The sequence below is a fragment of the Phalacrocorax aristotelis genome, chromosome 1 (assembly GCF_949628215.1).
Source record: "Phalacrocorax aristotelis chromosome 1, bGulAri2.1, whole genome shotgun sequence".
In the NCBI taxonomy this organism is placed as follows: domain Eukaryota; kingdom Metazoa; phylum Chordata; class Aves; order Suliformes; family Phalacrocoracidae; genus Phalacrocorax; species Phalacrocorax aristotelis.
This window is the reverse complement of record NC_134276.1, coordinates 22,201,822-22,213,167: the sequence shown is the minus strand read 5'-3', so window position 1 is coordinate 22,213,167 and position 11,346 is coordinate 22,201,822. Positions and strand designations below refer to the sequence as shown.

Here is an 11,346-nt window from a genome sequence, read left to right as displayed (position 1 = left end):
CTCATTTGTTTTCACTTTGCAAGGTGTCTGTCAGTCTTTCTTCCCTCTTGCCAGGAAGAAAGAGTTATGACATTTCTCACTGTCAGATGCAGACTTCCATTTCAGACCTACAGAGGTGAAGGAAAACCATAAAGAAATTCCTACCGTAATTCAGAGGCCTAAGTTTTAAACCTCTGAGAAAAACAGTAAGTACTAGGTATTGCTTACATAGGCTTTGCGCAAGCTTCCTAGAATGTAAACCCAGAAAGAATAAAAAAGGATCACATGGAAGAAAATGTCTCTGGCTCCATTTCATCCAGCTCTTCCCCATCCTTTTCTAGAAACCACCCTCGCTCACCTTGGAAGGCTGTTCACCCAGCTGGTCCCACATCCCTTTACAGTTTTGCAAAAATGACACCATGCCGTTCCCTTCTGGGGAAATTCCAGCCGAGAGCAGAGGGAACCAAAAAGGCAAGGGAACACCGCTCAGCTCTCTGCGTGAAGTTCCCATCGCACTTGAGGACATGGGCACAACAGATGTGGCAGAGAAGATGTTCTCCCAACCTCCTTGATCCGACAGCACTCAGGTGTCCAAACGTCCCTACATGTAAAAGCTATTTTGCATTAATATAACCACCTACTAGCATTACTCTTCTTCAATTAGAAGCTGGTGAACATTTTGTCTAAAGCTTTTCTTGTTGAGCCTTGCACAGGCAGGTTGACCAAAGCATGTCACAAGTTTGTGATGCATCCATAGATTTCAGGTTACAAAATAATAAAATAAAAGAAGAAAGAAAAAAATGGGAATGTTTCATTTGTCACTTTCAAAATTCAATGCTTTAATATTTCATTTTAGAATGACTATCCATTTCCAGAGGTACTTCAAGGTTATTTAAATCATATTTTGAAATGTGCAAAAAGGGTTGAAACCAAATGTGTAGGAAAAAAAAAGCAATTTGTCAAAACATTTCTAAAGTAGTAAATTCAGTCTGATCTCAAGTCACTTCCCTCCACTAACACCTGGATTTTAAGTTGACTGAAAAGGAAGCTGAAAGTCCACCCTTTCCATCATGGCTGCAGATACTCACGCAAAAAGAAAGGGCAAAATAACTTGTCTGTTCCATATAGCATGAAGCATTAAGTCATCTGTCCTCTGCCTTTTGTATCTCTGTATCTTCTTCCTTTGGACTCAATGCTTGTAAAAAGAATTGGTGAAATCCAAAAGATCGGTGAAATAGCAATTTGGAATTTTTATCATTATATATATATATAGGTAATACATACATATAGTGGAAATAGCAAAAATGGTGAAATAGTAGCAAAGCACCAGTATGAAAGTGCAAAAATTGGTAAGTTCAGCCACGTGGCCAAGTCTCACTTAGCTATTTTGCCCACTTTTTTCCCAAGATACATGACCAGGTTTTCTTCTTTCAAATTTCCAAAGGACGTCTGGCTCTGTGCATTTGCATTTGCACAGGAGCATCTGGTATTTTCTCTTTTTTTTATCAAGTTTCCTTCATCTGTCTAAAGAGCAGAAATATTACCAAGTGATGGGGGAACTCTTGACATGTCACAATTGATGGAGGCACAGTCAAGGTGAGCAACTTACACCTACGGGTCAAGGTTCTGCTCTGACCTCCCGCCTCCATGGCTTCTGGGTGCTGGGCGTGTTTATGAAGTGCACTCTGTAAAATGTAACACACTCCTCCTCCTCCAGCCAAAATCTTAGCTTCTGTCTTGTCTCTCCTTTCCTCTGGCTCTTCCAGAAGACAGGAGAGACCTGTAAGTTGAATGATGTGCTCATATTGCTCTTACTGAATGCTTGTAATTGTGAATGCAAATGGTACTTTTTATACATGAACAGAAAAAGGGCTAAATTCACTGGATAAATTATTCACAACGGATAATCCAACCTGCTCTCATGGGAGAGTGCAATGAATGTCTGATGATGTTAAAAAAACCCCACAACTAATTCTTCCAACCAATGAAGTCAATGGCAAAACCTTTTACTGACTTCAAAGGGAGCAGAACCTAGCCTCAAGCTAGAGGGCCCACATACGACTTCTCATCAGTGGTTCTCACTTGCATTTAGAGCTAAAACCCAGACAAGCATTTCTGTTTTGAGGAGCCCAGACTAATGCTGTATAGCAGAGTCGGGCTGCCAGGGCACATGCATTATTATGGCTCAGGCTGAAAGCAGGTCTGCTCTGCAGCCGTGGCACAGAGCACTGCCCCCAAGCTGAAATAACCCAGCCTCAAGAGAGAGCCAAGGTAGATGTGCCGTCTAGTGAGTTTGGAGCTCAGCGCACATTAATTTGGCCAGGTTTGTCTGGTTTGGAGAAAAGGAGGCTGAGGGGTGACCTCATTGCCCTCCACAGCTTCCTGAGGAGGGGAAGTGGAGAGGGAGGTGCTGATCTCTTGTCCCTGGTACCCAGTGATAGGGCACGTGGGAATGGTTCAAAGCTGCTCCAGGGGAGGTTCAGACTGGACATGAGGAAGCATTTCTTTACTGAGACAGTGCTCAAACACTGGAATAGGCTTCCAAGAGAGGTGGTCGGTGCCCCAAGTCTGTCAGTGTTTAAGAGGCGTTTGTACAATAATGTGCTTTAACTTTCAGTCTGCCCTGGAGTGGTCAGGCAGTTGGACCAGACGGTCATTGTAGGTCCCTTCCAACTGCTCTATTCTATTCTATTCTATTCTATTCTATTCTATTCTATTCTATTCTATTCTATTCTATTCTATTCATTTACTTTGCATCCAGGACCGATTTGCATCCAGTGAGGGTGTTTGCGGACAGGGTGCCACCGGCCACCCCAATGTGGCTGTGCTGCTGGCCATCATCCCCAGTGGCACAATCTGGGGGCCATGACCATGTGCAGTGGGTGCGGGGTCTGGGAAAAGCCTCGAGCGTGGGCTGCAACCGTGCTCCCCCTCCCTGGCAGGGGAGGCGAGGAATGAGGTCTGTGCTTCGCCCCAGCTCGTGCCACTGATCCCCTCCAGTTGCCGGTGGTGGGGACATGTGGCCTTGGGAACTGATAAGAAACAGGGATGTGGGGATGGTGTGAGTCGTTCTGGGAAGGCGGCAGAGCGGGAAGCGGGGGGCCGGGAGCGAGGACCGCCTCCTTCGCCTCTGCCCCGGGGGGTACGTGACTCCCGGGTTCGAATCGGGTATCCCATGTTTCCACATGTCCATCCCTGCCGTGTGGCGCATTGTCACCTGCAGGCTGCCGTGTGTCCCCCCCGCCCCCGCTTTCTCTCGGCGCTGCTGGTGCTTGGCTGCACCATCGCGTGGTTGTCGTCACGCAGCGTCCGCGGTCTAAAGTGCTGCGTGGCGGTGCCGGGAGGACACAGAAGCGATGCAAAACGCTCTCGTAGATAAAAGCTGAGCTCTGCCCGCCGGGGTGCGGAGCCGCGACACCCTCCCAGGGCACCCGGGTGCCCGTTTTGGGTGGGAGAAGGGAAGACGAGGCGGCGGGAAGCGGTGACGGGGCTGGGCTGCGGCCGGGCGACGCGGCGAGCGGGCTCGCTGGCAGCCGGCGGTCCCGTGTGTCCCCGTGTCCCCCCCCACCCGCGGGGCCGCTCCGCGGGGGTAGGGACGGCGTCGCCCTCACCCCCCACGCGTGGCGGGATCGGCCTCCCCCGGCGGCAGCCTGCCCGGGCGGGGCGCGGGAGAGCGGCCGCAGGGAGGAAAGGGGTTAAGTTCTGTCAGGCCTTTTTGGGGAGGGGTGGAGGAAGGGGCGCTGCCGGCCGAGCTGCGGAGGCTCAGGTTGACTCGGAGCGGGGGGGCGGCGGCCTGGCGCAGGCCCGCGGCGGAGGAAAAGCGGCTTATCCATCCCACTCCCCCCCCCGCCCCCCGCCTCCGGGTTGCCATGGAGACGGGCGGGCGGCGGCGGCGGCGGCGGGGCTGTCAGTGAGGGAGCGCACCGGGCACCGGGGCGGCGGCGGCGGCGGCGGGAGGGCGGGGAGGCCGCGGCGGCGGCGGCGGCAGACATGGACTCGCACTGCGACTGTGCCGAGCCTCCGGCCGCCGAGCAGCCGTCGGGGAGGATTAACAAAACCGCCTTCAAACTGTTCAAGAGGAGGAAATCCGGGGGCACCATGCCGAGCATCTTCGGGGTGAGGAGCAAAGGCGGGGAGGGGAAGGCGGCCGGCAAAGCGGGGATGGTGCGGAGCCGGACGCACGACGGCTTGGCCGACGCCGTGCTGGAGAGCGGCAAGAAGGAGGAACCGGGCGGCGGCGACCCGCAGAGCAAGGAGGCGCAGGGCCGGCCGGCCGGCAGCCTCGGCGTCTCCCCCGGCGGCTCCGTGGCCAAGTCGCACAGCTTCTTCTCCCTGCTGAGGAAGAACGGCAGGCCGGAGAACGGCAAGGCGGAGGGCGCGGATCAGCGGGCTGGCGGCAGACAAAAGAAGGGGCTCAAAGGGATCTTCAGCAGCATGCGGTGGCATAAAAAGGACAAAAACGGCAAGGAGGAGAGGGGGGAAACCTCGGAGATCCAGGCCGGTCTTATTATGCCGGGGTCTTTGACTGCCAGCCTGGAGTGCATCAAAGAGGAGACGCCAAAACCTTTGTCTGAAACTCCGAACGGCGCAGGAGACATCGGGCTGGAGCCGCCGCGGGAGACGCGCGGCAGCGAGGCGCAGGCCTCGGCCGAGGAGCCCGGAGCGGGAAGTGGGGAGTCGCGGGACGGCGGCCCCCCGAGCCCCGGGGAGGACCCTGCCGCCGCAGGAAGGCGACCCGAGGAGCTGTGCCGCGAGCGACCGGACCCGGCCGCCGGAGAGGTTGGGACTGCGAAGGATGCGGCCATAACAGGTGACATTCCAATAACGACTATCCCCCCTGTTGAACCTCACTGTGATAGCGGTCAAGAGACGGCAGCCGCCCCTGACCCTTCCTCTGTTGATCCACCCTCAGAACAATCGATTGATCGTATTTGTTTGATGTTTGCTGACGTGACTTCACTGAAAAGCTTTGACTCTCTTACAGGCTGCGGAGATATTATTGCGGACCATGAGGAGGATGTGGGCGGCGGGAGTGGCGGCTGCGAGAAGAGCACCCCCGGGGCCGGCAAGCTGGGTGCCTCCAAGAAGCACCCCACCATGCTGGCCTACCAGGGAGGAGGGGAGGAGATGGCCAGCCCGGACCAGGTGGATGACACCTATTTGCAGGAGTTCTGGGATATGCTGTCGCAGACAGAGGAGACCCAGACAGAAGGAGGAGGAGGTGGAGGAGGGACAAAGAAGCTCGAGGGGTTGAAGGAGAACCGAGGTACTGAAGGTGCCCAGAACAGGGTGGCAGTGAAACGTGGTGGCCTCCACCAGATCCCCATTCACCTCAACCACAAAGAGGAGCAGAAAGCCAGGGAGAAGGAGCAGCCCGAAGGTGTCCCAAACAGTGATGAGGGCTACTGGGATTCCACCACCCCTGGTCCCGAGGAAGATGGTTCCACAAGCATCCAGAAAGAGACCATTCCCAGGGACAGCTACAGTGGAGATGCTCTCTACGACCTCTATGCCGAGCCGGATGAGAACCCACCAGCGGGGCCTATGGAAGAAGAGGTCACCTGTGTGCCACGCTCCAAGCCCGTGTCTCCAATAACGACCACATGCTCACTGAAAACACCCTCAAGCATGGTGAAGGACTCCAAGATCCCCATCAGCATTAAACACCTTTCATCGCATCCTGCCAGCCATGGAGCAGATGCGAGTAACAGCCATCATGTCGCACACCATCACCTGGCCAAAAGTGAGATGCACAGAACAAAAATCCCCGTCTCTAAAGTACTGGTACGCCGGATCAGTAACAGGGGCTTAGCAGGGACAACAGTGAAAGCTGCCACGTACCAGGACAGTGCCAAAAAGTAGTTGAATAAGAGGTGGAGACAAAGACGGACAGCAAGGTTGGTGTGTGGAAGACTGCGTAGGAGACCACAAATAATGAATTAGTTTTGCATTACCTGAAGAAAGGCACCTAAAAGGCTTACTTCACTGTACTCCATGGGTCTGCACTTCTGAATCCCTTCTTACTAGACTGTATGGCTGAATATAAAAAGTCAACTTCTTTTTGAGCACTTTTTTTACATTTGTATCTTTTTTCTGTAGCACTGAACACTGGGGAGGTTCATTTTTACATGCCTTTTCGGAAGCAGGACTTGGATTATGAACCTAAATGAGCATCATTCCTCAGGCAAAGCAGTGCCATGAGTTCTTCAAGGGAACAGCGTTAGAAAAGGATCGACATGAGAGGTTCTCCAATACACTTACCTTCTAATAATTTCTGGGGGAGGAGTGGAGGGTGGGTGCCTGGCTCCAAAAATGGTGTTTGCTCTACAAGATGTTGGCAAAAATGCCAAGCAAAAAACAACCAACCTAACAGGTATTTTACCTGCTGTAGGAACGGGAGCACTGCTCAGCGGCAGACTTGATTGACTTGTGTGCAGTAGCTAACTAAGGAGTTAGGTGGACTTGTCTAACAGGAAAACATATTTTTGTTTGTCTGTCTGGTTGGTTTTGATCTGGTCTAATGTAAATGGCTAACAGAGACACCTGACATAGGTTCAGATGTTTACATCAGTACTTGTCCGATAATGCATACAATCAGGTTCAGGGAAACATTTTACTAAATGCCAATATAGACACACTGTTCACATTTATACAATAACTTGTTCGCCATGTGTAAATATATACATATTTTAGCAGATTTACTCGATGCTACAGATTTTTTATAAAAAAAAAATCACTCGTCTGTATTATCTAGAGTTTAAGCAAGAGTTAGTTTTTATAGGTAGATAATTTTACAGTTCTAAAATGATAGAACTTTGAGTAAGTACCTTAATTTAGAGCAAAACTCTGTTTTTTATGGGCTCATGCATCCCCAGATAAGTAATTCTGAAGTGCTGATTTTGTTCCAGTGGCACATTCCATGTCTCAGAGCTGAGGTTCTGACAGCATTGCCACTGCAAACCTCTATTTTCAGGGGTTTGGACAAAGTTGCTCTGGGCTTAAACCTTACAGAGAAGGAACCCAGGAAAGAAACATGGTTTTTAATTATTATTTTTAAAAATATATAAAATTAGTTTTTGACTATTTAAAGAAAGTTTGGGTTCTTGTTGCTTTTTATTTTCATTCTTAATAACGTCAGAATAATTTTACTTTAAGAGAGAAAAGAAAATATGGTAAGCTAGTGGTACATAATATGGTCTGATGAACTTGGCTCTTATGAGAAATGTATTAATGGCCTGGACATTTTTGAATAGTGGCTACTGTACATGGGCATTGACAACATTTCAAAGAAATTTAATAGGGTTTTAATGTGCCTGAGGACATATTTTTATGATACACTGAAAAAGCTCCAAAAATCACTGAAGTCTAAAGGTAAATATTATGTATTTACAAAATATTTTGGTATAAGTATTTAATCATCAGACCACAGTTAATATAAAATATATGCTCCAGTGTATCTGAATAATAATATACATTTTAAAAATATACCTGTCTATATTATGCAGAGAATCCTAAATTCACATCACTGAAGCTAATGGGTCTGATCTTACATAGCAGTTGGTTTTGTTGTCTCTTAAATGGAAAGAAAAGAAGGAAAATAAATATACAGAATATACATTTGAAGGATATTAAGGTTATAGATAAACCGTAAAAAGCCAGGAAATACAATAATAAGAATTGTATATATGTGTACTTGTGGTTCACTGGGGAAATGACCTTGTAGTCACAAGGGTAAAATTGGCACCTAGTTCTGAAATTACTGCAGGATTTAATACTGACCTGCAATGCCCCCCTGAATAGGGAGAAAGTGTTAGTTTTCCCGATCAGTCCCTGTTTTCATGGTTTTAGTAAGAACCTTAATATGCTTCAAAGAGGATTATTTTATGTGTTTTCTTTCTAACGTATACGTGTGTGGTTTTCTACATGCCTCCTCACACAGATGTGTTGTACATATGCATGTGTAGTCAGAACGCACCTCCTCCTAGAGAACATGCACGCAGGTGAATGTGCACACCCGTGCACACTCGCACCCACGCAAACATGGCCATGCGTGCGCGCTCCCACGCACAGACTGAAGGGTTGTGCTGTAAATCTGTCTCCAGACACGCTGGCAGTAATTTTCTTTGCCTGAGAAAGGGATTTGCATTTGGCCTGACTCTGCTTGTGCATTTTAGAAAGTTCAAGCTGGAATATCCTCAAAAGACTGAATGTACGGAACATGGAATACTGTCCTGGCCCTCAGCCCTAAACCTACCATTCCTCTTTCTGTTCTTTTGGTTTTGTCTGACTGTAAGGGACACATCTTTCCTTGCATGACAACTCTGCAGAAAAATCATAATTCCCCATTTTGTTTTCAAGACAAATTATGCAGAGAGATTCTATAGGGTACTGGAAGTTGAGAGGGAGGGAGGATGTGGTGAGCTTGGGGTAGTACCATAAAAACTGGAATCACTGAGTACAGGTAGTAGGAATGGTGCATCTTTAAAACCACTAGAAGATATCAGCTACCATCTTTACAGAACTTGTGTGTGGCAAATTATTCATCCTATGCGTTTTGTTTGCATTGTGGCATGTCTGTTCCATTGTCGAGAAACCAATAGTGACACTAGACTAGCTCCCGGTCACATAATGACTAACACGAATCATCATTAAAATGCTTTGGCTTCCCTTCATTTTTCTCTCTCTCCTTTGTTTTCTGCCCTGTTTTCCCTCCGTCCTCTGCATGCTGGTGGGCGGCTTCCTCCTCAGTGCTAACCCCCGGTGTGGAGCGGGGAGCCCTGGGCTGGCAGCTGAGCACGGGGTGGGAGGGCGGCTGTGCTGCCTGCTGAGGCCAGGTGCTCCCCAGTCGCTCTCTCAAGCTTTCTATTGCATACCCAGTGTAAGTACATTTTGCAAATCTCTTGGCGGTTCGTTTGGCTGCTTGCTATGTACATATTTTAAGGACAATCATATCCTTAAAAGGAAAATCGGAAAGTAGCTTCTTGTAGGGCGTCAGTATTTTGAATCGTTGTGACATACTGACGTTGATTCAGGGTAATGGTTGTGTGAGAGTAAAAATACAATTTAATGCTCAAATTAACTTTGTATTTATAAAAGTCGCTTTTGTCTTTAAGCCATCTATGTTTTTTATTTCAAAAGGTAATAGAAAATTTAATATTTACTAGGGCTTTCAATTTTCATAGAAATATATTTGTGTAACTCCACACAATGCCTAAAACAATCATTGGAAGGCGGTTCAAAGGCTTTCTTTAGACCTGTATTTAATTCCTGAAAGATCCCTGTAAAATACTGTGAGATGCCTAAGAGCAAACAGTTAATGGCTCGCTGGATTTAAAGGCTGAGACGTACAGATGTAATAGTCCTGAGGCATTCTGTGGTAGTTTGCATTCTTATTTATGTCACCTGTTCAAGCATATTTTTTCCTTTGCTTTGGTAGGTATCAAGGTAGAAATGGTGTTCTGAGTCCCAAAGATAACATTCCCAATGCTGTTGTTGTTTTGATTTTCTTCAAGAATACTTTTCTTTATTTCTTTTATTTGCTATTTCGTGGTCTGAATGATGCTTTGTAATTATCAGCTTGTATGTCATTCATAAACGATTTTATAGATCAGGACTTGGCATTTAGTTATATGTACTCTTCGCACTTTCAGGTCACTACTGGTAAATTTTTGTATGTTCTTAGGGTATTTCTATATATTGCATAGTGTTTTATAGCTACCTACAGTGATTTCAGTGGTATACATTCCTGTCCTATGTATCAGCACAAAAGATTTCCTTTCAGTAGCATGAAATGATGTTTTTGTGGACTTCTTTTGTCATGATAGGAATTAAGTTTCCTGTACTATATGTGTGGCCTGCAACAGACATAAAGGGTCTTATTTTCCCTGTAGTGTGTATGCATTTTGCTCTTGCCAGTAATAGGACTCAAACACATGTAATAGATTTCAGAAGAAATTACATGACTAGAATGAGAAAAAAAATCTATGTTCAGTCTTAGTCCATCAATCACCAGCATTTTCTTCATCCACTGTGAATATCCTCACCGCCATTCAGGGTAGTAGAGGACTGAATTTTAAAAATTCCATGCATAGACGTACACTATGAAAATTAATTTACTGATTATTTTTTAATGAATCTTACTAAATTATTTATCTAAGCTAAGGGAATATTGCACCAAAGTCTTCAAAATGTCTGATACAGATGGCATTTTCAGTGAGATGCTATACGTGCAGATGAGCCAAATTAAAGGGCTTTGCTTAGCAAAGCAAAACCTACTTGTTTCTTAAATTTGTAGTACTGACTGAGCTTGCAGATCAAAGGGAGCCATTGATTCTGCTACATGGCCTGTGCTCAGAGGGTTTTTTTTGCCCTGCTCTAATGGACTACTTTCAGAAAAGGCTTTTCAGCAAGATAATGGTATGAAAGAGACAGTTCACAGTAACAATAGCCACTTACAAGGCAGATGGTTATCTAACAGCCATAATGGGGGACTCTAAGCAAGGTGGCCTGAAAATGTATTTTCATAGTTACTGATATGAAAGGCTGAGGCTTCTGTCTTAGAAAAACAAATTGACACCGACTCAAAAGATACTGCAGAAATGAGTCTTGGCAGAGTTTACACGTGACAGCTTCTGCAGGGGCGGGGGGAGGGAATTCTTTATTTTGTTTTTTCCTTTTTTGTTGTTGTTGGGTTTGCTTTGTTTATGTTTTCGTTACGATGACATAACCCCACGTGTCCAGGCAGAATTGCACAGCAGCTGACTGTTCTGAGATTCAATGCTGAGCATACACTGTCAGTTGTCTTCAGTGGCCTGGGACTGGCCCCACTGAACATCCCTCCCTTTCATTGAGGGATGGGAGGGATGGAATGATGGGATTCCCGTCTCACGAGTCCACGTGCTGTTTACTGTGAGCAGGGGATACCTGAATCTGTCTTGCTATTTGAGTTCAAGGGATGGTTTATTTTTAATCTGACTCAGAAATTTTTTAGCTCATCATTAGCTCCCATCTTGTCTTCCCTGTGAGCATCTCAGCTAGGAACGGTCAGCATTGATTTGGTGTTTCCTAGGTCCATTTCCTGTAGAGAGAAATGGAAGAACTTGCCATATGCAAAGAAATAAGAGCTATAAGCACTCAAGCCACATCCTGGGGGCCTTTACTCCTGCAAAAGCAGGTTGTTAAAGTTCTCCCTGCCTTAGAGGGCTTCTCCATCAAAACAGTGAGTACTATTACCTGGGACCACCTTTTTTTTTTTTTCCCCCACTGTCTCTTGTTCCTTCCCAGCCGTACCACAGTAGCAGGGAAACAGATTTTTGACCTAGCCCTCCAGCACTAGAAAAGAGGAGCTGCTGCCAGTGTGTTCTTCAA

The 11,346-nt window shown here is 47.1% G+C and overlaps 1 protein-coding gene across 1 annotated transcript; it reads left to right on the top strand.

The window, feature by feature from the left end:
* The first annotated feature begins 3,938 nt into the window (after positions 1-3,938).
* Positions 3,939-10,622, top strand: AMER2 (APC membrane recruitment protein 2). Its single transcript, XM_075083833.1, has 2 exons — positions 3,939-4,789; positions 4,964-10,622. The coding sequence occupies exons 1-2, from the start codon at positions 3,970-3,972 to the stop codon at positions 5,839-5,841; spliced, it is 1,698 nt and encodes a 565-aa protein (XP_074939934.1). The 5' UTR covers positions 3,939-3,969; the 3' UTR covers positions 5,842-10,622.
* Positions 10,623-11,346: the final 724 nt, after the last annotated feature.

Coding starts and splice junctions, on each gene's coding strand:
- AMER2 (XM_075083833.1), top strand. CDS start 3,970: ATGGACTCGCACTGCGACTGTGCCGAGCCTCCGGCCGCCGAGCAGCCG. Junction 4,790..4,963: donor GAAGGATGCGGCCATAACAG/GTGACATTCCAA, acceptor ACTCTCTTACAG/GCTGCGGAGATATTATTGCG.